This window comes from Ursus arctos, unplaced genomic scaffold, assembly GCF_023065955.2.
Source record: "Ursus arctos isolate Adak ecotype North America unplaced genomic scaffold, UrsArc2.0 scaffold_16, whole genome shotgun sequence".
Classification (NCBI taxonomy): domain Eukaryota; kingdom Metazoa; phylum Chordata; class Mammalia; order Carnivora; family Ursidae; genus Ursus; species Ursus arctos.
Window position 1 is genome coordinate 29,056,937 of NW_026622830.1, and position 25,590 is coordinate 29,082,526.

General features: G+C 41.2%; 1 protein-coding gene across 3 annotated transcripts in view; it reads left to right on the forward strand.

Moving 5' to 3' along the window:
- ATRN (attractin) overlaps positions 1–25,590 on the forward strand; it is a 146,710-nt gene that overhangs the window by 102,331 nt on the left and 18,789 nt on the right. For 2 of the 3 annotated variants that reach the window (XM_057312635.1, XM_026503085.4), the window contains exon 25: positions 14,664–14,725. In XM_057312635.1, the coding sequence (XP_057168618.1) occupies positions 14,664–14,725 (62 nt within the window). Of the gene's footprint in view, positions 1–14,663; positions 14,726–18,056; positions 19,071–25,590 lie in introns of those variants that run through there. The other variant, XM_026503086.4, reaches the window with a different exon arrangement.

The following is a 25,590-nucleotide window of genomic DNA, read 5'->3' on the forward strand; positions in this document are numbered from 1 at the left end:
AAACAAAATTCATAAAAAATAACTATCACTGGTTATATAAAATATTCCTGACTAGTTAAAACTTAACAGTATAAAACATGAATTTTAGAATCTTTAGCAATCAAGTTCAAAAAGTACCAGTGTCGGGGGCGCCTGGGTGGCACAGCAGTTAAGTGTCTGCCTTTGGCTCAGGGCGTGATCCCGGCGTTATGGGATCGAGTCCCACATCAGGCTCTTCTGCTATGAGCCTGCTTCTTCCTCTTCCACTCCCCCTGCTTGTGTTCCCTCTCTCGCTGGCTGTCTCTATCTCTGTCGAATAAATAAATAAAATCTTCCAAAAAAAAAAAAAGTACCAGTGTCTATTTGAAATGATTCCTCTCCAAAGCCAAAGTGTAGTCAAAATTAATTCAAGTGTTATAACACTTTCTAATGCTAAAAAACATTCAGCATTACTGAAGTAGAGGTAAATTCCAGAGCCGTTGGGGCTCTGTCATGCTGCAAAGGGCTATTTCTCTGGTTCACTTAAAGCAGCAAATGACAGAGTCCAAGGATGTCTGATGGCAAGAGTGCTGTACCCAACTCTGACGTCCCCATGAAGCATGGCTACCGTGTCCATACAAATAGGATGTGTGGGGATAAAAGGCATGCTGTGCTGCTAGCTGAAGAGTTAGCACCCCCCCCCCCAAAGCTCCTTCCCCGGGTAAAGTATAGAAGGGGGGAAATTAAAATATACTTATCTATAGAGTAAGGATTTTGAAATATCAATGTGATCCCTATTTCAAAAATGTTATCTAGAGTCACCTGATCATTTCTGATTACACCTTAAGGATGTATCCAGATACAACTTCTCCTGATTTATCATGAGATAGTTCTAATCAGAAATATTAACATTATCCGTAAGTATCTTAACCACTAACACAACTGCAGTGTGTTATCTCCCAGAGTTGTTAAGCGCTGGAAGAGAAGAAAATAGATGTTCAAGCAGCAGGCAACAGTCATGGTCCTTTCACACAGCGGCATCCGCATGGCTGCTGAATAGTCCAGGACTAAATTCTAGAAGCAGGAATTCATGCATTTTAGTAATTATGTCCTAATTCTCCCAATTGAAGTTTCCTTAGACATTGCACTTTCTAAGGGAATCCTGATTTTTCGTATAATGTTATGGGCAGTCAGGACTTGAACTTCCAGCCTTCTTTTTCTCCTTACCCTGTTTTTTATGCTTTTTCTTGCTGTGACTTTTTCTCATTCTTCACTGCTTTTCTCCTTTTTTGCCTATACTGCCTCAATATAATCTGATTCTTATAAGGACTTGTGATAAAGGTTTATCTGCAGGATACATTTTTTTTAATGTTTTTTTATTATATTATGTTAGTCACCATACAGTACGTCCCTGGTTTCTGATATACATTTTTTTTTAACTGATTTCTTTCATGTCCTTTCTCAGTTGCATCCTTGTAGTTCTTTTTTTTTTTTAACAGTTTTCAAGATTTTTTTATTTATTTTATATTGTGGAGTAACACTCAGCAGTAAGAAGAAACAAACTATTGATACAATTTGGATGAATCCCAAGAAAATTTTGCCGAACTGGGGGGGATGGAATCTTAGAAATTTACATACGGTATGATTCCATTTCTATAACATTCGAAAGTTTAAATTTTAGACCAAAAATACAGATATATCTACTGAAGTTTCAACTTTTTCTGACTTTTCCTGATTGACCTCAAGACCCTCTTTTAAAAGTAGTCATCTGGGGGCGCCTGGGTGGCTAAATTGTTAAGTGTCTGACTCTTAATCTTGGCTCAAGTATTGATGTCAGGGTCATGAGTTCAGGCCCCGTGTTTAAAAATAAACAAATAAATACAGTCACCTGATTGGTCAGGCCCACCCACACTCAAGGGGAGGGATTATAGCGTGTAGACAACACCAAGGTAAAGGGGATATTAGGTGCCAACCAGGGATTTAGTTTGTTTGACCCCATAGAGATTGAACTCTAGGTTCGGTCAGACAATTTCAATTTGCTAACATCTAACACTATCCAGTTATAGGTCAGATACGTTTATAAAATATTTGATTTGGGGTCTAGTAAATATTATTTCTTGGCTCATTTTAAGTTAAGATTGTTTTCGTACTGACATACCTTATTATTTCTGAATCTGATTGAACTTCAGGCTTTGTTGTGTATAGCTGAAAAATGATTAACATTTTTAAGATTCTTAGTGAAAATCTTAACTTATACTGCTGACATTTTTCCCATTTGGAAAGAGGTCTCCGTGCATATAAACAGGCTCTTGTGCTGGAGATAGTCGTGCTGTTGCCAATGCTGAGTTCTAGTTTTTTTCCTCCCAATGCCCTGTTGCTCCACCCTCTGAAAGCCACTGAAATGGTTTTAGAGCATTTCTTTCTAGAGGGATCTCTTCCCCACACTTACTTTCTAAAAGTACTAATTTTAAGTTTAAGAGGCAAAGAGATGTTGATTTGCTGCCTGATTTTGGGGGGCTCTTTACCTGGGCTAGATTGCTTCCTTGAATAAGATCCACCTAAGAAAGCTGTATTCAGGAGCACTTTCGAAAATAAACTATGGCATGCTCACCACTTAGCTTGCCAGGCTCTTCTTGAACAAGCAGGTAAGTTCTGTTGCAGCTGTGTCTTTTTGCTCTTTGGTACAACTAACTGTAGTATTTGCAGGCAGCGTGACTAGACCTGTGGCACTGTGTGTTCCCGGTGTCTTCACACGACACCAGATCTCTGTGCACTTGGGACTGTGTGGGGGTGTGTGCGTGTGGAGGGCTGAGCTTGCGTCTTCCCGGGCACATGAAGTGGTGTGCTCAACAGAGGGGCCTTTGCCTTTCTGTACTGCTCTAGTCTCCTCAGAGCCTGAGCTTTCCTGGATGTAGTTCGCTCTTAAACACACCCATGCACACTTAGAGACGACCCAGATTCAGTAAAAACGTAGACTCATTGAAGGAAGAGAATAGGGTGCAGCGTAGGCCATTCGGTTAAATTTTAGTATGGCTTTCAGTGCAGGCAAAAGCGTTTTTGTCTGATTCTCATTTCTTAAAGCAAAGTAACTGAGGAAATCTAGTGTTCTACTCAGAATTCATGTAAACCTTGGTGCTTTAAAAATGGTAATGTTAGACTCAAGTTTCTTCACTCTGTACCAATCCCAGAATTCTTTTCCATAATTAGGAACAGATCAAAACCTATAACTGCTAACTGAGGGAATTTGAAACCAACTATAAAAATCTTTGTAGATGCAGTTTCAAGTTAAAAAAAAAAAAAAAAAAACCCAACCCACCCAGATTGAGAAGGCCTTGTGTGCAGGAGGGTGATGGGTGTGTTGGGGCTGGTCATGCCTGTTTTCTGGTGAGTTGCTTCTGTGGGTGAGCGCCTCTCCCTCAGCTCTGCTTTCTGAAAGCAATGCTGGGTGTCCTTGCCAGTAAGCAGGGACTCAGCTGGTGTATCCACCTCCCAAGCAGGGAGGTTAGGTATTCAAGATAGAGAATGGACAGGCAGATGTTTTGTGTGAGGTGGGAAGGTGGCGGTGAAGCTGGGGTTCTGGCTTGTTACAGGCTCTGCAACAGAGGTTGTTATTGTAATGTGGAACTAATATTAAAGCCCTCTCCACGCCGGGTGTTTCGTCTTCTGGTTTATGTAAGAGGCCAGTGTTCACGAGCGAAGGCAACACAGAATTTGTATTGAGAACTGAGCGTTCATTTAGACTTTAGAGTTATGTTTATGGTGCTAACAGGATTGCTCTCCTAAGCAAAGGATGTATGAAACTTTTATTGACTCACATATACTTTTTTTGGATTGAAATATAATTCACATACCATACAATTCACCCATTTAAAGTACACAGTTTAGTAGTTTTTAGTATATTCACAGGGTTGTGTAACCATAACCACAGTCAATTTTAGAGTATTTTCATCACCCCAAAAACAAATCCCGTACTCATTAGCAGTCACTGCCCGTTCCTCCCTCCCCCTAGACCCTGGCAACCACTAGTCTGCTTTCTATCGCTATAGATTTGCTTATTCTGACATTTCATATTAATTGTATTACATAACATATGGTCCTTGGTGACTGGCTTCTTTCACTTAGCAGAATGTTTTCAAGACTCGTCCATATTGAGTATGTTTGAGTTCTTTACTCCTCTTAAGGACTGAATGATATTTTATTGTCTGGATAGGCCACATTTTGTTTATCCATTCATCTGTTGATGGATACTTGGGTTGGTTTCACTCTTTGGCTATTATGAATAATGTCAGGTACACTCTTAATGTTTATATTTATTGTATAATAATAATGATGATGGTGTATTTGCATACCTCCTGGTGTTAGATATCTGTGCCATAAGAGTTTTAAAGAATTATAAGGCTATGAAATACATTTAGAACTGAACTACTCAAAGTATAAATCTTTCTTTGTTTCAAAGTGGCATTTAAAGGTTCTTGTACTACCTTGTGGTTTTCATTAGGATCGTTATTTATTATTCCTTCTTTTTGAAAGCCTCTTCTCTTCCACTTTTCACCCATGGCTTTGGCTGTTTGTTCTTAGTTCTTCAATACCATTGCTCCCTTGAATTTCCTCTGGACCCTTTCTCCCTGGACAGTCTCATCCACACCATCTGCGAATACCATCTATGGCTGGAATGGGTAAATCTCCATCTCTAGCAGACTGTCTCCTGTGATCTCCATAGCCAGGAGGCTTCCTCTAACATCTGCTCACTCAGCAGACTTTGTGGCCCAAAGCAGCAGCCTTGAATGGACAGGAGGGGCTGTCTGATGCTGGGTGGTAGGCTGTGCCCCCATGCTCCAGAGAGCCCTGGGAGGAGAGGGGAGTGTCCTGTGCCCCCTGAGTCTGAGTGAGGATGGGCAGTACCAGAGCTGAGTCTTAGGATTGTGAGGTTGGGGAGTAGGGGTGTTCAGGGTGGGGAAAAGGCATACCCAGTCACTTCCAAGAACTACCGGGAGTTTCGCAGAGGTGAAGTGGCAGCGCTGCGAGCGGGGTGCTGGAGAACTGGGCGAAGGCCGTCGGGAGGAGACTGGAGGTTTTGGCTGAGGGCTTGGAACTATAGCCTGAAAACCACTGGGAGTTGTTGAAATGTTGTAAGCCAAGAAGTGACTGAAGATCGGTGTTTTCAAAACACCCCTCTGGCAGCAGTTGGGAGAATGGATTGGAAAGAGCTGGACCTGAGCTGGGGAGTCCAGGTAGAATTCTTGTTTAGAAACCCAGGGGAGGGGTCCGTCAGGTGACCCTCAAGCATATCCCATAGCAACTTTCTTTCCTCATCTGTGCCTCCACAGCTGTAGACTCACTCATCTGCCTTTTCACTCTGCAAAGATTTCCTTAAGGGCAAGGACCACGTCTTATATGTGTGTGTCTTCAGTGTCACAGCACAGTGTGGCTCGGCGGTGGACACTTCCCCGGATGTGCACTAGGTGGATGCGTAGTTGTAGGGACGGGAGCTTTTGGGTTGGTATCAGAACTTTGTTTTTTTTTGCAACTTTTGCAAGTTTTCTAAAGGTGCTGACAGCTTTTTCTGATATTGTCAGAATGATTGCCGACCAGTGCTAAGGTACTGGCTGGGGTTGGAGACCAAGAATTTGTCATCCCAGGCTGCACAGTCTGGTGTTAGAGGATTGAATTGTTCTAGCATGTTGTCAGAAGAGTTGAGAGGTAGAAGAAAAGAAAGGGTAGAGGACACAAACATCCTAATTTTACAAAGAGGGTAGTTAAGAGGTACTGTATGTATTGAAATATTTAAGAATGAAGTGATAGGAAACCTGGGGTTTGCTTCAAAATAATGTGATTGTGGGGAAAGTGGGTGGTGTATGGATGAAACAAGACTGGCCTTGAGCTGGTAATTATTATAAGTGGGCAATGAGCACGGGTTCATGATACTATTTTCTCTACTTTTTAAAAAGTTTTAAATTTTCTGTAATAGAAAAATTGAAAAAAAATAATACAGGTGATAGAAAAAAAAAATAAAGCTCCACTTTATTATTTAACCTCCTGAAGATAGGCTCAGCTGGGCCTGCAACCTTGGCTGGCCGGGACCTTAGCCATCTAGGCCAGCTGGGGTGCACCTTGGAACTGACCTTCTGTTTTACTTTGCAGGAAGTGCACGGCATTTTACTAGTCTTTTACCAGTTATTGACTGCTGTTGGACAGGCTCTAGAACAGTCAGGAGTCAGGGACAAAACCCTGGCTAACACACCTCACCCTGGTGAAATGGCAAAGGGAGCTTCCCTGGGAGCCACTGACTTCACCTCCAAGCAGGGGTGCATCAGAGGCCTGAGGAGGGCACCTGGTGTGGGCTGTGAGGCCTGGGATGCTGCCTTGTGGTGGGCCATGCTGCATTGTCTCCTGCTCCTGCAGCTGCCTGTGGGTAACAGGCACATCCTTTCCCTGTATCCAAGTGTGTTTTGTCCATTTCCTGTCTCTCTTGGCATCCTTCCAGCACCATCACCCTCAGAATAATGACACAGAAACTGACAGAGGCATTAAAAACAATGATGTAACTAGACTGGAAAGGGCAAGTGGGAATGGTGGCCTCAGTCACCTTCCATTATAGTAGGAAGTCAGTAAGTGCTGCCTACAATGGTTAAGTCAAGAAATAGCAAAAAAACAAAACAAAACAAAAAAACCCAACTTACTAGTGATAAAAAGGTAACCGCAGAAGAACTGAAAAGAAACCTAAGTAAGGTGGGGGCCGAAGACAGCAAGCAACCTTCAGGAGACGATGTCGGGAGCCCGAGCCATTGCTTCACGTGATTAGCTATTTGGTCCTTGTAGGTACTTCAACCAAGTGTATGTAGTTCTTCACAATTTTTAAATTATTAATGATCATGGTAAGATGGAATAAGAATTCTGGAGAGTGGTGAAAGGAGTAGCTGGAAGGATATGTGGGGAAGCAAGCACAGAGCAGTATTGAGCTGGGAGGCTGGGCACACACAGATGGTTGCGTGTTAGCTTGCACGTCAGGAATGAGTGGCTGGGTGGAATTAACTAGCGTTGAGGCTCTGACCAGAGCCTGGGTATACAGTTTCTGTGCCAGCACAAACCAGCATTAGGTGGGTAGTGTGTGAGGCCAGATGATGGGCTCTGGAATCCAGTCCAGGGCCCGTGGTCTCAACAGAGTTCCATACAGAACTTTGATTTGTTTTTGTTTTGTCGTAAAGAAAATTATTTTGGTTTGTTTTTTGTTTTAGTGTTCCTTTATTTTTTATACTTTTTTGAAAAATTCCAATATAGTTAACATACAGTGTTAATATTAGTTTCAGGTGTACAATATAGTGATTCAGCAATTCCATACATCACCCAGTGCTCATCACAAGTACACTCCCTTGGGGCGCCTGGGTGGTGCAGTCGTTAAGCGTCTGCCTTCAGCTCAGGGCGTGATCCCAGCGTTCTGGGATCGAGCCCCGCATCAGGCTCCTCCGCTGGGAGCCTGCTTCTTCCTCTCCCTCTCCTCCTGCTTGTGTTCCCTCTCTCGCAGGCTGTCTCTGTCAAATAAATAAATAAAATCTTAAAAAAAAACAAAAAACAAAAAACAAGTACACTCCCTAATCCCCGTCGCCTCTTTCCTCCATCACCCCACACCCCTCCCCTCTGGTAACCATCAGGTCTCTATAGTTAAAAATCTGTTTTTTGGTTTGTCTTTTTTTTTCTTTGTTTTATTTCTTAAATCCCACATATGAGTGAAATCATATGGTATTTGTCTTTCTCTGACTTATTTCACTTAGCATTATAGCTTCTAGATCCATCCATGTGGTCGCAAATGGCAAGCTTTCATACAAGAAAGTTTTTTGTGTCATGGCAAAACTCAAGGAGGCAGGGGCAGTAGACCCAGGGTGGGGTGGTCACAGGCTCTTCCATCTTTGACACAGCTGAGGCCTGAGTGGAAAGCTCTTTGTAGACAGGCCTGAGTTCTTATGGGAGGAATCAGTTCTCTCCAGGCTTCCAGCCTTGCAGCCTAGAACTATGTGGCAAGGTTGCCACGGTGAAGCCAGGAGCCCAGATGGCAGCCAAGGCCACTTTGGCCCTCTCAGGTCCTAAAGTGAGATCTTCAGTGTCTGCAGAGCCTCTTCTCTTGGGGAGAGTCAAAGAGCAGAGGGGCCCTGGTCTGGCAGGCTCCCAGACTGGGTGGAGTTGAGCGCTGGTGAAGCTGTTGGCCTCGGGAGCCATGGGAGCAGCCCACAAGGATTCTGCCAAGTACACACAGACCTTGGGTTCTCCGAGCCTGACAGGTGCTGCCACGAGCTGGCCATCTTTACTTCTCAGGGGGGCCAGCCGTCCTTTCCCATCCTTTGCCTGTCTTGTGTGTTCATAACAGTGAAGATCGTTCTGGTGGAGAAGATAAATGCAAACTAGAGGTCCTTCTCTCTCTCTTTTCAAACCTTCTGTATTAAACAGTGGTCTTTCCCTGTCAGTTCAGTATCATTTATCCATTCGTTCACTTGTTTCTGAATACGTATTTTGTGGACATCACAAATGTTAGAGATGTTAGAAATGCAGTGTTAGAAATACAGATGTTAGGGGCGCCTGGGTGGTACAGCGGTTAAGCGTCTGCCTTCGGCTCAGGGCGTGATCCCGGCGTTATGGGATCGAGCCCCACATCAGGCTCCTCCACTATGAGCCTGCTTCTTCCTCTCCCACTCCCCCTGCTTGTGTTCCCTCTCTCTCTGGCTGTCTCTATCTCTGTCGAATAAATAAATAAAATATTAAAAAAAAAAAATACAGATGTTAGAAAAAGAATTTGTTCTGTGGTAGTTGAATATAAGAAATATCTTACTTTTTTTTTTTTTTAGAGCAACGTCCCTACCGTAGTTGATAAGAAATTGATTCCCAGAGAGCCCCATCCCCTTTTCTCAGGAACTATAGAAACCTCAGGGCTTACCTGAGCCCAGAGATCTAGGGAAGGCCTCTGATTTTCATTCACTGACTGCTGCTCTGGGTACCCTGGCTTATGGCCATCAGGTTTGTTTGAAGGCAGCTGTCCTCATTCCTGTATGTGACAGGCTTGGCTGTTTGGGCACAGAGTAATAAAATAAGTCAAGCAGAGAAAGACAGTTATCATATGGTTTCTCTCATCTATGGAACATAAGAACTAGGAAGATCGGTAGAAGAAAGGGATAAAGAAAGGGGGGGTAATCAGAAGGGGGAATGAAGCATGAGAGACTATGGACTCTGAGAAACAAACTGAGGGCTTCAGAGGGAAGGGAGTGATGGCTAGTAAGGAGGGCACGTACTGCATGGTGCACTGGGTGTTATATGCAACTAGTGAATCATCGAACTTTACATCAAAAACCAGGGATGTACTGCATGGTGACTAACAATATAATAAAAAAAATTATTATAAAAAAAAGAATTTAAGAATCAAAACAAATGAGGAAAGGAAAAAAGAGAGAGAGAGACAATCAAGAAACTGACTCAGCTATAGAGAACATACTGATGTTACCAGAGGGTAGGTGGGTGAGGGGATGGGGGAAATAGGGGATGGGAATTGAAGTGTATACTTGTCATGATGAAAAAATAAAATTAAAAAAATGATAGAAACAAATGCATACAAATAATAAAAAAAAATGAAATAAAATTGAAAATTTTCCTAAAAAAAAAAAAAAGAATAATCAATGAGGCCGGAGAGCCTCCCCAGGCCTACCATGCAGTCCTCCCAAATTCCTTGGCACTTTCAAAACTCTAGAATATCTTCTACATTCCCTCCATTTCCTGGTCTCAAGGTTTGGGTCATGCCTCTCTGGTTGTTTCAAAGCCCTACCTTCGCTTTCTCTACCCTCGTTCTTCCCACACACCAACCCCGTGACACCCCTACGCCTGGGGAAGATCCAGGTTAATTTCTTTGGGAGCCAAATCTTCCAAGTAAAAATGACAACTTTTTTTCAGTACAGTGCCTGAAACACTAAAGGAATTGTTCTGGGGAAGGAGCAGGGTAGATTTTTTCCTTAATTCCTTGTTTCAGAGTTTCCTGAAGTACAGTCTTTGGACACTGGCACCAGAGTCACGTGGGGAGTTTAAAGCTTCAGGAGTAGGAATAGAACCCAGGATCTGCACTTTGTTGCGAGCTCTCCAGGGTTTGAGAGAACCATGGCCTAGTTCTTGGAATACAATGGTGTTATTTGCTCTCTGGAGGTAGGTATATCTGCCTCTGTGGGAGGTAGGGAATTGCCTTTCCATTCTTTTTCCTACAACAATTAGAAAGGCAGAAATTGATACCTTTGTAGACAGAAGAGTACAGAAATCTTTTTTTCCAGGACATCACTGTATACACAGCCAATGTATAAGGTGGAATATGGCTTTCCCATGTCCTGAGAGGGAAGTGGATCAGGCGCAGGGAGTATAGAGAGGAGAGAGCCAATTCCCAGCAACTGAATGAGGAAGGGAGTGTTTGGGCTGGGCAGCGAGGGGCAGGGGGCTCCCCTGCGGATGGGTGGGCAGGACTCTCTGGTGATGATGGAAGGACCAAGTGCAGTAGCAGAGCAACCTGAAAACACGTGTTTGGCTGAAGCACAAAATTAGTTCTTGGGAAGTGCAGGTCTGCCATATCCTACCTGAAGTCCTGGGGCTGGCTGGGCTTCAGAGTTTAGTCTCTCAGATTTATTTAGCACACCTAGAGGGTCTCTGAGCAGGCACACTTTATTTATTTAGTTAGTTAGCTAGTTAGTTAGTTATTTTGTCTCAAGGTATGTTTAATGCAACAATGATTATAATAGAAGGGAAAAAAAGCCTAGAGTAAGTTAAATATTCAAAGTTAAATTGAGTTGTGACATAGGTATGTCTTGATATAAAAATATATTCATGATTTTTTCCGAATAAAAAAATGAAAGAAGATATAAATCTTTATGATTACATTTTTTTAAAATCTGAAAAGGATTTCAATGAAATATTAAAATATTAGTAAGTGTTTCTCAGAAGCTTCCTAAGATTCATTTTTATTTTCCTTCCTCCTTTTCATCCCTGCTTTTAGATTATTCTGTAATGATATGTGCATTGTACTCTTTTGTAATAGAAGTATTATTAAAAATAAAAATAAAATATAGTTGACCTGGTGGGCTTAATACTCTAAATGACCCATGGATCATGGCCATGTGTGTCTTACAGAGTTTGTTTCTCATGCAGTGAAATTTTGCACATACTTTGTAGGAGTAACTATAGGACACTGTGAAGAAAGAAATGGGGACTAGTCAAGTTAAATACAAGATCAACTGAATTCAACCCATATTTTTAAATTTAGCTTTTTTAAAATCGAAGTTATTCAGTGGCATAAAGTCAAGTAGCCTGTCAAAGCCTTACTAGAAAAAAAGCAACATATCATACCCCACCCTTTCCCTATTTCCAGGCAAGCACACTTTAATCAAACTTACTGCTGAAAGTTAGGCAGAAGCAGGTTGTGGAAATGTAAGGGGACGTAAATTCTAGGTTTGCTGGAGTGTGGGGAGCAATACCTACTGTGTGGAAAGGGAGAAGAATGACACTGAGTTTTATTTATAAATTGTAATGACATTTTCTTCTTTGCAATAAGTATATCTTATAGGAAGTCCCCATTATCTTCAGTGTCAGAAAAGCCGCAAACACTTCAATGTCTGTTTCAATGTTTATTTTATAATAAATCATTAAAGAAAGTGCTGCTTGAATATTGCCTTGAAAAATGAAATTCAAAAGCATGAAAAATGTTTGTTTTAATTTTACAGTTAACAAAATTTAAGTTACAGTTGCAACCATGAGCCGATTCTTAGAAGAAAGAAAACTCAATCGGGTCTTAGTAAGTTTCAGAGGAAGGTGGAGGTAGGGTCATTAGTTTTCCGATTACCCTATTCCTTTATTCAGCACCTGTTTAATCAACACCTCTTCCAAGTCAGTCACTGCTGTAGGCACTGGAGTCAGCAAGGTCCCTGTCCTCACAGATCTTATTTTCTAATGAAAGAGAAAGACCATAAATAAATGGACATATAAGTGCTATGAAGAAAAATTGAGCAAGATAATAAGTAGAGGTGTGGCTTCAGTCATGCAGATGGTGCTCGGAGCCTAGACAGCATGACTGGAGTCCTTTACTTCAGATTTTATTGCACAGTGTGATTTGGGAGTCAAGGGCCTCATCAGTTTCAAGGTCCTCCCATAATCCTCTTTGGAGTATCTTGAAGGACTTATGTCTTTACCTTCATCCCTCTTCAGTTGATAATCCTGCCAGGTCTCCATTTACCAGTGGTTTTATGGGATCAGTTCTCCAACAGCACTTTCAGTAAAATCTCATCATTCTCGAGATTGTTTTTGCAGTTGGTTTGCATATGTGACAGGATGAGTAGGGACAGCCCAATTCATGCTTGTTGTCCCAGTGTAATTTTTAATAGTGTTCCCCTTCTCTTTCAGAAGTTCTCAGCTTGGGGGCGCCTGGGTGGCTCAGTCATAAGCATCTGCCTTGAGCTCAGGTCATGATCCCAGGGTCCTGGGGTGGAGCCCACATCCCACATCAGGCTCCCTGCTCAGTGGGGAGCCTGCTTCCCCCATCCCTCTGCGTGCTGCTCCCCTTGCTTGTGCGCACTTGCTCTCGCTTTCTCTCTCTCTCTGTCAAATGAATAAATAAAATCTTTAAAAAAAAAAAAAGTTCTCAGTTCGGACAATAAGCTTACCAGCCTGTCAGTCAAAGATTAATCAACTGACATAGTGGGTGGGGTGTTGAACAAGACTAGATGTTTCTAAGTGGTCAGTCTATTCATAAACGTTTTTCTGTTAGGACTTTTGCTTCCCTGCAAAACCTCGTAACCGTGGAGACTTGGATGAATAACATTTAACAAAAGAGATGCCCTTTTAGAGTAATGTGAGTCTTGGGTAGCAGCCGCCCTGGCAGCCAGTTTGTATTGGCTAGTTGCGGTTTTGAATTAGACATAAACGTGGTGTGGCCCTGCATCAGCAAGAAGTCAGGCTAACGGTGGTGATCCCAGCACTGTGGAGTGTTACATGGCACAGGGCGCGCAGACCCCTGGTAGTCCTCAGAGGGTACTATTAACATCCGCACTTTCTGGCACCTGACAGCAAAAACATTTCAGGATCTGTTTAAGTCTAAACACTGAGGACATACTAATGCTTTCGGAGATTAAAATCTATAAACAAGATTGAGTCGACTAGAATCTGCTCCCTTCTCGTTCTTTATGTGTTGTAACCTGGAATCTTCATTCCTCAAGATTGAATAACCTTGTGTAAATGATTGTCCTTCTCCGGTCTTATTAAAAAGTTTTACACGAGGACGGTGGCCGTCTTCTCAAGGAGTCTTCTTATTTGTGACTAGTTACCGTAACAAATGAAGGAAAAGCAGAGAATGTGGGTTTCTCCTTGCGTATGGCATAAAATCTATGTATCTTTGTATTTCTGACTATAAATGGTCACTAGAGAGACACAAAAACTGCAAATTCTATGCCCCAGCATGTCCTATGGCCTGAGTAGGTAGTATTGGAACTTTATTTATGGAATGTCAGAAAGAAAATAAGACCATCAAAAAAGGCAAATACTGGAAACCTCTTCTGCCTCTTTGAGTCTGGCCATAAAAAGAAGACAAAGCGTTGAATCGTCCCAGTGCCAGGGCCTGGGTCTAGCCCTTCTCTTGCATTACCGCAGGATGGGAGCTGCTGCATGACAAAGATAGGGAGTTGGGTGAGATTAGAAAAAGAAGCTGCTAATCATTTACTTCTCTGATTTATGTCATACTTATTGTCTGTACTGGAGCAATCATCACCTTATTCAATAATTGTTACTTACAGTACCGTTGTCTCCCCAAGGAGGGCCGTGTTCCCTTTAAAAAAGCAGGGAATATGCCATAACATCTGGCTAGTACTATGAGTATTATAGTTAATAATAATAAGGACACAGTTATTATACTTAGTAATAGATCCTGACATGCTCTTTTATTTCATGTTCTGATATCTCTGAAATCATGATGCATCTTACAGTCAATGATTTTTAAAGCATTTTTGCCATAGTATGATTAGCAGTGTTTTTTCCTGATAGTATACAAAATAATGCCTGTTTCAGTCAGTGGTGGCTTAGATGAACTACGTAAGGGATTTTTTATATTCTTGGTATAAAAACTATTAACTGTATAATAAAATTGTTTAGGTTCCAACTGGTGTTAATATTCACTGTCAGATGATACTCAGTGTAGTAAGATTTGAGATACGGTTTAAAAAAAAAAAAAAAGGACACTATCCTGAATGAGTATTCACTGAGCACGTAAGTATCAAAGGGATGAAGGGCACAGATGAGGCTCTCTACCTCAAGGCAGATCCAGGAACTCTAAGTCGAAGCAAACAGGGAGAGCATTTGGTCCAGAGGAAGGCCCAAGAAGGTAGCAAGCAAACTGGCTTGCCTGGCATTGGGGTTTTCATGTTGGCATCTGAGAAGTCTTCAAGGTCACACTAAAAGAACTTAGATCTGATGTCAAGAGCTCAGGGGTGGGCGCTCTAGGAGTTTGCATTGAAGCCTCAGAATATTACTTTTGGGTTGGCAGTTAAGCTAGAAAAGAAACAAGAGGGATGAGCCACTTTCCTTCAAGAAAAACAATTTCATTAATCTCTCCTTGAACATTTCAAGTGTGTCTCTGGAACTGAGAAGGCCAAGTTTGCCGGTGCGCCTGTGTGGCCTCCCTCCTCACGCTACCTGTTTCTCCCTCACAGATCGCCTTCTCCCAGCACAGCAATTTTATGGACCTGGTACAGTTCTTCGTGACTTTCTTCAGGTAATTTTACTTCTATAAATCATATCTTCTCCTTTGATTCAGGTACTTAATCCCATTAATTATCAACTCATAGAAGATAATTGAGTAATCCTGTATTGGCACAACACACTAACTTTACAGACCTTTCTGAGAAGTTACATGAAAATTGCAATAGTGTAAATTCAGCCTAACCTGATAAATCAAAACATTTGCTTTGTACGTTCTGGCTTCCGGGGGGGCAGCTTTTCAATTACTCTATACTAAAATGTAGATGATTTGGCTCTTCATATGGGGAGAATTCGGGGTTGAAACAATAATTAATAATGATTACTGATATGTGCTACAGATACGCTTCCTCTTGTTCAAGGATGATTCTGGTGATTATCCAGAGTTTTAAAGCTAAAAGTGACTTGTTAGGCTCTTGGGATTCTTTTATTTTTATACTTTTTTTTTAGGTTTAATTTTATTTTTTATGAAAATACTATAGACACATAATTAAAAAAGACACGTGGGCCAGTGCTCATAAGTGCAAGTAGCAGCATCCTGCCCCACGCCTTCCCACCCTTCACTTCCGCCGAGTTTAAATTGTTTAGCTATTTTTCACTTCTTTGTGCTTACAACTGTTTCTTGATTTTTCGGTTCAGTCTATCTTTGGATGTCCCACTGTAGATGAGGATTTATTATCTTTGGCTTTAAGTGTAACCTCACCCACAACTCCCCACACACCACGAGTGCAAACAAAATCCCCTTCCTTCCTCCTCATGTCGTATAGTTACATTACGGTGCTTGCCTAAATCAGTGCTCCCTGTTTATGTTGTTACAACTGTAAAACCCCCATTCACAGCTGAGTTGAACTATGATTGTACTTCCCCATTTTTTTGGATGGAGCAATCACTCTTTTCTTACCCTAATTTTGGTTTTTTAGTTTTTTGGTTTTCTAAGAGGCTACCCCTGATTTTCCCTGTACTCTGACAGAAGTGAAAAATCTGTCTGTGGTCAAACACAGCAGGCACTCTCCTGGTTTTAGTTTCTCTTGGAGATGTCTGTGTTTAGAACCCTCCAGCCTCTGCTCCCAAGTGCACTAGTTTTGGAGGCCTGCTGCACGATCGTCATCTTGGGCATTTCTCTTGCCTTCCTCTTATATTGAAATCTCTGTTTCCTGGATCTCATGTCTTCATCTCCTTATTTATTTCCTCTTTTTAGTGGGGCACATTCTTCAGGAAGTTTTTGAGAAAAGGTACAGGGGAGGTAACTTTTCTGTAACCTTCTCTGTCTGAAAATGTTTTAATTTTTACCCTCCTATTTGATCAAAAAGTTGCATACAGAATTCTAGGTTGGAAATCACTTTTCGTTAGAACTGAGAAGGCATTATGCTTTCTTCTAGCTTCTAGTGTTAATATTGAGAAGGCTCTTGCCATTATAATTCCCACTCCTTGTATAAGATCTATTTCTCTCTTTAAAAATTTATATTAAAGTTTACTATTACAGAAACACTTAAAAATAAGTGTCCAGCTCAATGAGTTACCACAAATTGAACACGCACTTTAGAAGCTCCCCTGTGTTTCATCAATCACAACCCCCTTCCTCCCCCAAAGTAACTATTTATCTGACTTCTAAAACCATATTATATTGGATTTGCTCATTTAAAAAATTTACATAAAATCACCGCAGAAATTTTAAAACAGTTTGAATGATCAAGAAAAATTAAAAACTTATGGGATACAGTTGAAGTTGTACTTAGAGGGTATGGCTTTAAATCTGGTTCTCAACTGTGTCTGCACAGTAGAATCACTTGGAGAGCTTTTGATGCCCATGCCACATACCAGATCAGTCACATCAGAATCTCTGGGGATGGGACTTAAGCATTTGAAAGCTCCCTAGGTGATTGTAACATGCAGCTAAGGTCGAGGATCACTGCTTGATAAAACTAAAATTGGAAAAGGGAAAAAAAAAAAACAACTTTCTCAGTAAGTCAGAAAAGGAACTACCAATTAAATCTAAAGAAAAGGAAGCAATATAGAGTAAAGTTAATCATATAGGGGAGGAAATACAGTAGAGAGGATTAAAAGAACCACAAAGTTGGATCTTTGAAAAAAGTAAGAATAATATTGATAAACCCTGGGAAGACTGACCAAGGAGAAAAGAGAGAAGGTATAAATAATATCAGAAATGTAAAAAGAGGCATTACTCCAAATCTTAAAAACAGTTTTTTCCTCCATGAGAATATTTTATGAACAACTTTCTGCAAATAAATGTGAAAATGGAACAGATGGAATGGATAATTAGAAAAACAAAGACTATATACTACTTACTGAAACTGATACAGAATAGGAATGTGAATATTGAATAGCCCTATATTCTTTTTAAAAACAATACATAACTTAAAATTTTCCCATAAAGATAATTCTAGGCCCAAGTGGCTTCATTGCTAACTTATAACCTTTCAGAGAAAGAAATAATATCATTAGTAACCAAATCTTCAGAGAACAGAAAAAGAAGGAATACATCTCAATTCATTTTATGAATTTAGCACAACCTGACAAGAATATTATGAGAATGGAATTTACAAGCCAGTCTCTCTCATGAATGAAGAAACGAAAATCCACCAGTAGTATAAAAAGGCAACTATATCATGACCCAGTTGGGTTCATTCCAGGAATTGCAAAGTTGATTTTGCATCAGAAAATCAATCTGTGTAATTAACGTTAATTGCATAATAAGAGAATAACATGATCATCTTAATCAGTGAGGAAAAGTGTTTGATAAAATTTGATATCATTCATTAAAAAAAAATCCTAGGAAACTCAGAATAGAAAGAAACTTCTTTAAATCTGATAAAGGACCCATATATAAAGCCAACAGCAGACCTTATTCCAAATGGTAAAATGTTACAAACTTTCCCTTTGAGTTTGGGAACAAGACAAAGATTCTATCAGGGGTGCCTCGCTGGCTCAGTCAGTGGAGCATGTGACTCTTGATCTCAAGGTCATGAGTTGAAACCCCACACGGGGCATGGAGCCTACTTTAAAAAAAAAAAAAGAAGATTCTGTGAGTCACTTCATTCAACATGGTGACAAAGGTTCTAGCCAATACAGTAAGACAAGAAAAATAAAATACATAAGAATTGGAAAAGAAAAAATCACACTTAAAATATGATTGTATTTACAGGAATTCAAAAGAATCTGCAGAAAAAATATTGGAATTCATAGGTGAATTCAGCAAAGTTGCTAGTCACAAGGGCAATATTAAAAAATTAGTTCTATGTCGTTCAGAGGCATACATCTTTTGCAGCTCTTATTGGTAAAGGCAGATGCTGGCATGAAAACCATATAATTAATTGTATTTCCCTTAGTGAGCCATTAGGTGCCCTCCCCTTTCGACCATGAAAGAAATCCCTTCCTGAGTGATGCTGGGGAGCAGATGGCCTCGCGTCAAGATTTAGCCATGTCCTGATGGGCCCATTTCTGCCTGCTGCAAACTGTAGTCTTTAGTTTCTGGATGATGATGACATCTCCACCAAGAAGTAACTGTTGTGTCCCTCCAGTCTTAGAGGGAGAGAAAATCTGATAAAAGCATTCAGTGTTTCTGGGGGGAAAAAATTACATTTATAATTACATTTCTGTATTTCATTAACAAAAATGAAATTTACATGTTTGTGTTACTTCAGTAAATAAAATTGTTCAAAATTATAGCATAACAAGATCAAGAAAGAATTACCAAGAAAAAATGGAGAGGGTGGGGAGACAGTCTACTGGCCCTCCCAGATAGTAAACACTTTGTCAAACTAGAGTGATCAGTGTAGCACAGGCACAAAATCAGATTAACCAGTGGAATATGTACATAACCAAGGAAGCAGATAAAGTTTAAAAGTCTCAGATTTGTTTGAAGTGATGAAAAACTAAATAGAAATAAAAAGTAGGCAGTTATAAACAAGAAGCTGAAAGATCAGTATAGACTTAATAGCCACTAGTCACATGTAGCTTATGAGCACTTGAAATGTAGCTAGTGTGACCGAGAAACTGAATTTTTCATTTTATCTAATTTTAACTAATTTAAATATATTTAAATATAAATTTAAAAACTACTTGATTCAGTTACCAAAGAACTTGTGTGTTTGGAACAACCTGGATATGTGAATCTGCTTTTTCAAATGTGAATTTTATGAAATATAAATACAGATCAAATATTTTCTGATAAAAATTTAGTGTTCGCATTTAGATGTGCTTGTTAGTATGAAATACACACTGGATTTTGAAGTCTTAGTAGAATATTAGAACACAAGATATCTCAATTTTTATATCGGTCACATGTTCAAATGATGTTTTGGCAATCTTGGGTTAAATAAAACTTATTTTATTAAAATTAATTTCACCTGGTTTTTTTCTTTATGTGGCTACTAGAACTTTTAAAATTACATATGTGGCTCACATTAAATTTCTGTTGAACAACAATGACCTAGATAAAGTTAAGAGAAATTTTGTAGGGACAACATAAAAAGATATGATAAAACAAAGCTAAACTAAACTAATCCCAAGTATTTGAAAACAAAATAGTAAGTCCTCATTCAGACTTTAAAGTAGAAAATCAGCATAAAGATAATTCTCTTATTATAAAGTACCAAAAGTAGTTTACGTTCATAGTAAAACTTAAAACATCCCCTAATCCTACTCTTTAGAAATTACCACTATTGGGGCACCTGGGTGGCACAGTGGTTAAGCGTCTGCCTTCGGCTCAGGGCGTGATCCCGGCGTTATGGGATCGAGCCCCACATCAGGCTCCTCCGCTATGAGCCTGCTTCTTTCTCTCCCACTCCCCCTCCTTGTGTTCCCTCTCTCGCTGGCTATCTCTGTCTCTGTCAAATAAATAAATAAAATCTTAAAAAAAAAAAAAGATAATTCTCTTATTATAAAGTACCAGAAGTAGTTTACGTTCATAGTAAAACTTAAAACATCCCCTAATCCTACTCTTTAGAAATTACCACTATTGGGGCACCTGGGTAGCGCAGTCGTTAAGCGTCTGCCTTCGGCTCAGGGCGTGATCCCGGCGTCCGGGATCGAGTCCCACATCGGGCTCCTCCGCTGGGAGCCTGCTTCTTCCTCTCCCACTCCCCCTGCTTGTGTTCCCTCTCTCACTGGCTGTCTCTCTGTCACATAAATAAATAAAATCTTTAAAAAAAAAAAAAAAGAAATTACCACTATTAATATTATGGTGTTTGTGTTTCCACAGTTCTTTCTCTGTGTATATACACTGCATGCAAGTTGTGGTTTTTCTGATTCTTTGGTTTATAAAATGGGTTCCCTCCTAACACGTTGTTCTAGAACTTGTTTTTTCACTCTGTTCTGTGGTTAACTTTTCCCATGTGGGGATTCACTTCATTTTTAAACAGCTTTTTTCATAGTACGAGTACCATAGTTTATTTAACCATTCCTCTTTTGACTGACTCTAGATTATCCTCAATTTTTGTTACATATGCCCTTACATTTTTCTGTGATGGTCTCTCTGGGATAGTTCTTTTATCATATAATTGCTGTATCAAAATGCAAAAACACTGCCATGGCCCCTCAGAACAATTGTGTGAATTTATACTCCTACAGCAGGAATATAATTTCTCTTACTATTTCTGCCTATTTCTCTTATTAGTTCTCAGCAACCCGAGAAATTGTCATTATTTTTAATTTCGTCAGTCTGGAAGGTATCACTGGTGTCTTAAATTTGGATTTCGTTAATTATGACTGAATATATTTACTGATCCCTTACAGTCCCTACCCTTTGGTCATATTTCTGTTGGGATATTTGCCTTTTTCTTGCTGAAATTTAGGACTGTTTTTTTGCAACTATTAATAGTTGTGTATGTTCACTTGTTTTTTTTCCGAACCCCATTTATGGTATTTTCCACAAAGCAGGTCTCTCAGTCCCTCCCTATTTTCTTCATGGGTATTTTACCTGCTGTCTTTTCATGTGTAAGTGTTCCTTTGACCATCTGGAATCTATTTGGGTATGGCTTTACTGTATACTTCAGAAACTCGTCAGTGAATTAGGTCAAGATATTTTTTTTTAAAAGATTTTATTTATTTGACAGAGTGCACAAGCAGGGAGAGCGGCAGGCAGAGGGAGAGGGAGAAGCAGGCTCCCTGCTGAGCAGGGAGCTCGATGCCGGCTCGATCCCAGGACCCTGGGATCATGACCTGAGCCAAAGGCAGCCGCTTAACCAACTGAGCCACCCAGGTGCCCCTAGGTCGGGATATCAATTACTTCAACTCTAAGGCCACACCATCCACTAGGCCAGGAACTCACTTTGTCTTCCCTTCTTCAGAGAATGCTCAGCATAGCTCATTGGAGTTGAGTGGGTAGCATAGAACCTCTGTCCCAAGTGAGGCAGTGCCAACAATGTGGAATGCTGGAACTTTGACAAAATTACTTCCCATTCACAAAAAACCTTTTCATTCCGCAGAAATATAGATTCCTAAAGGAAACTGCCCTCTCTGGTGTTACCACAGAAAAAATAAAAATCCCAAGATCTCTTCCCACCCCTCCAGCAGTTTTGTATTCTGCTTAGTGCCAGGCAGCCAGGAGTCACTGACATAAGCCACCTTCCATGGTTCTCCCAGAGTGGGCCAAAGCATCATTCTATATTCTTGCAGATTCAGTATTTCATGAATCTTTGCCCTGTGACTCCGACCAGATTATGAGCCCCTCCAAGATAGCCGCCATTTCCTTCCTTGTTGACCACGTGAGCTGCAGGGCCTGGAGGGGTGGTGCACTTAACCTGGCTCTCCTCTGCATTTGCCTCAAAAAAGATATTTACCCAATGCTACTGACCTGTCATAGTCTTACTCCTTCAGAACCCAACCCAATTGCCTACTCCATGAAATCTTCTCCTGACACATTCACTCCAAAGCCCAACCCTTTTGGAACTCTGCCCTCCTCATGTTCTTATTATAGCACTTAATCACCCTTTAATGCAATTATTCAGCAGTCTGGAGCTTAAGCAGCTCAGACACAGATGAACCTATAGCTTGACATGCAAAGATGAACAGGGCCAGTTAGAAGCCTCTCCTACAAGTTTTAAATTGGGTTTGAGAGCCTGAAACAATTACCTCATGTCTTGCAGCCCTGGCTGTACCATAGAACTCCCTGCGAGGCTTTAAAAGAAGCAGGAGCAGCCCGGGGCCCATGCCCCGGAGATGCCGATTTCATTGGTCTCCTGTGGAACTTGATCCTTGTGATATTTTAAAGGCTCTCTAGTGATTCTTTTTTTTGGGTAAGATTTATTTATTTATTAGAGAGAGCACAGAGGGAGAGTGAGAGGGAGAAAGACTCCCCACTGAGCAGGGAGCCTGACACGGGGCTCGATCCCAGGACCCTGAGATCATGACCTGGGCTAAAAGCAAACACTTAACTGTGAGCCACCCAGGTGCCTCGTCTCTAGTGATTCTTATGTTCATCTGCTACTGAGAAACCTGGAGTTAGCTGAAAATTGTGTGAATTTGGGGCCTGGGGCCATATTCCATCCAACCACACGCAAGCTAAAGCATAGGAGGTCAGATGGGAAAGATGATCATAGAACCGCCAAGGGGATGGGACTGTGGCCTCAGCTCCTGGCAGCTTCATGATTCTGCTTCCTACAAGAGCTGGCTTTCTTTATATAAAATTACTTTGTACAAAATACTATTGAAGATATACATCTTTTAATCAAATTTTAAAATAGCTCATTCCTTTTTAATAATGAGTGATATTCTATGTAAAGATCAACCGCAATTTATTTCTTCACTTCTCGATGGAGATGGACATTCGGGCTGTTTCCAGTTTTTTGGCTATTATAAATAAAGCTGTTGTGAACATTTGTGTAAAAAAGTGGGGAGGGGGACACTCCTATCACTCAGAAATTTTAAGAATATTAAGAATCTCTACTAAGAACTCGGACAAAGACCAAACATATATATTTTTTTAAATTATACCACACTCATCCTTCAGGTCTTGGCACAGTGTCACTTCCTCCACAATTTCATCCCAGAACCCCCAAACTAAATGGTCTTCCCTTGTTCTCTCCCGTAGAACCGTATTAGTTTTCATCATGGTACTTCTCACAGTTTGTTCCTTCCTTCCTATCTGTGCCCACAGACTCTAAGCTTCGAGAGAACAGGTGCACTGTCTCTTTGGGGCATCCCTATACACACACCCAGACCTCCAGCACCCAGCACACAGGCACGTGCAAATACACGTGGAAAGTACACTAGACCCTCAGGGGAAAGGCTGAGTCTCGAGGAAGCGGAGGCACCAGCCTCTCCGAGGGGAAAGAGTTAGTGGTGCTCGTTGATGGCACACTTCCAGGGGGATGTCGAGGCTCGTGCTCATTCAGTAGCTCCAGTTAGCAGGTGTTCTGTATATTCTTGGAACGTGTGTACAGAATGAGGTGCCCCTGCTGCCAAGCACCAGCCCAGTGAGGAGTCGTCCCCTCTGCTGACTCGTGGAAGACTGAATGACACCATCAGAATTGACTGGGACCATGGAATCTTGTGTAGTAAACAAGGACAAATGGTGTTTTTGTCACTTCTTCCTTTTGAACGTGGAACCTTTGGAAAAGAATCCAGAGCCTCCCCCCCCCCCCCCCCCGGCGCCCGGATTTTGTTTAAGAACTAAGAATGGTGATGATCTTTTAACTGAGGAAAGAGTCCTTTTTATGAGCATGAGGAACAGAATATTTTCCCCAAGCAAGTTAACCAGGTCCCAAAGGATCTAAGTGAAAATAAGGGGAGAAAAAAAGGTATCCAGACAGTCCTAAGCAGCACTCTGAAGAATAGCTCAGATGACACAGAAAAGAGAATTAGAGCGGGGTGGTAGGGGGCAGGGCACTCAGTGATTCAAGTGAGAAAATCAGTGTGAGGTGAGTTAGAAAGAGTACCTCCAGACTCAGGCACAGGGAAGTAAACTCTAGACTCTGACAAATCCATTAAGCCCTCTTTGTGTCCTAATGGGATGCTACTCCAGACTCTGGTAGGAGCCTTGTGAATGAAGAGGGAAATAATAAGACCCGCTTGCTTGCTTGCTGTGAGAATCAGATGAGGTCATGTATGTGAAAGGGCTTTGTATCTGGAGTGAGGCCCTGAAGTGGTTAGGACAACTGGTAGTACTAAGAGGGACTAACACTCTGTGGACGTCTTTGTGGCTGGGGTCACAGATGCCTTAGAGGGCAATGTCTGAGTGAGGATAAAAAGGAAAAGTAGGTGATGGCCCGTCACCTGGCCAAAGGGAGGGCATGTAATGGGAATTTCTGTTATAGGCAAGATATAATGTTCTTGTAAAACTTAATTACTTGAACTGCTGCAAGATCTTGCCAGACTGATAGCAGACATTTTGACAAGTCCATTTCATATTCCAGAAGATAGAAGTGATTACGGGTTCCGGCCACTCTGGATCTACTTCTGACCAGAATGGTGAAGTACAGATCACAGCAACTTGGGAGGAAGCAGTGGTATCTCTGTGTTCAGGCTGGCTTGGAGGTCAAGGCCAGGCCAAGAAAATGCGTGCATGGTTTTAGAAGAGCCAGATTTGTGAGAGCAGGAATCAATAACCATTAGTTAATAGTCTTGCCCTCTGGAGGGAAAGTTCAGGACGCTCTCAAAAATATCATTCCAACTGCACAATTACAATTAAGCTGGTGAGAAACAGACAGGTGCCCCAAAGACTGAGATCTCACACAAATTGTGAGTTTTCAAAAGACATGGGCAAAAGGTAGAAAGAAAAACTTAGAATCAAGGCATGGATTTTTTGAGAATATTCTCAGGAAAGTACAAGTCTTTGAAAGTAGGAACAGGTTTAGGACAAAAAGGTGAAAGGATTCTTGTTTTCTCCTCGGTGCAGAGCTGACAGGAAGTGAGAGACCCTCAGGCTGGGGCTAGTGTCCTAGTTTTGAAAGAGAAATACACTTTTTTGATGATCTTTGAATAACATTGGCAAAATGTTAATAATTATCAAGGTTAAGTAATGGACATAGGATTCACTAGATCATTCCCTCTACTTGTGTGTATGTTTGAAAATTCATAGTTTTTGGGGCGCCTGGGTGGCATAGCGGTTAAGCGTCTGCCTTCGGCTCAGGGCGTGATCCCGGCGTTCTGGGTTCGAGCCCCACATCAGGCTCCTCTGCTATGAGCCTGCTTCTTCCTCTCCCACTCCCCTGCTTGTGTTCCCTCTCTCACTGGCTGTCTCTATCTCTGTTAAATAAATAAATAAAATCTTTAAAAAAAAAAAAAAGAAAATTCATAGTTTAATATTTCTTTAATTACATTTACATAGAAAAATCTAGAAAACAGTTGACTGGAGGGACTGCAGTAGGGTGAACACTGAGTTACAGCACTACCTGTACCCGAATTAGTGGGTACCCAAAGAAAAGAAGGGAGGTAAATCAGTGAGTGCCACCTTTTTTGAAATAACTAGAATGTTCTTTGTGGTATTACCCTAGGAGAAATCATACACATATCAGCTTTGAGGGACAATCACTGTGTGTTAGTATGTTGTTTGTGTCACTTCTTAGAAAAGCTAGAACCAGTGGAAGGAACTGGGTTGTTGGTGTTTTTAACAAGTCTGTGTTGAAGATGGAAGCCCCACCTAGGCCTGGGGGGAGAGGGGACACAGACCTTCTGGATTGAGGGTAGTCCCAGGAGAGGCCTCTGAGTGGTACCAAGGTGCTCGCCTCTGAGGACAGCCCTGTAACTCAACTGCATCAGTAGCATCTTGACTGACTTGGAAGCTGTTCTTAGTCCCTCCTTGCCCTTCCATGTGGATTTGCTGCCTGCTTGTGTTTCTATTAGAATAAAAATAACAAAAAGCAGGATTATGCATGGAAACTAAGAAATACAGATTACTCTTCTCAGACTCCTTTACTGCTT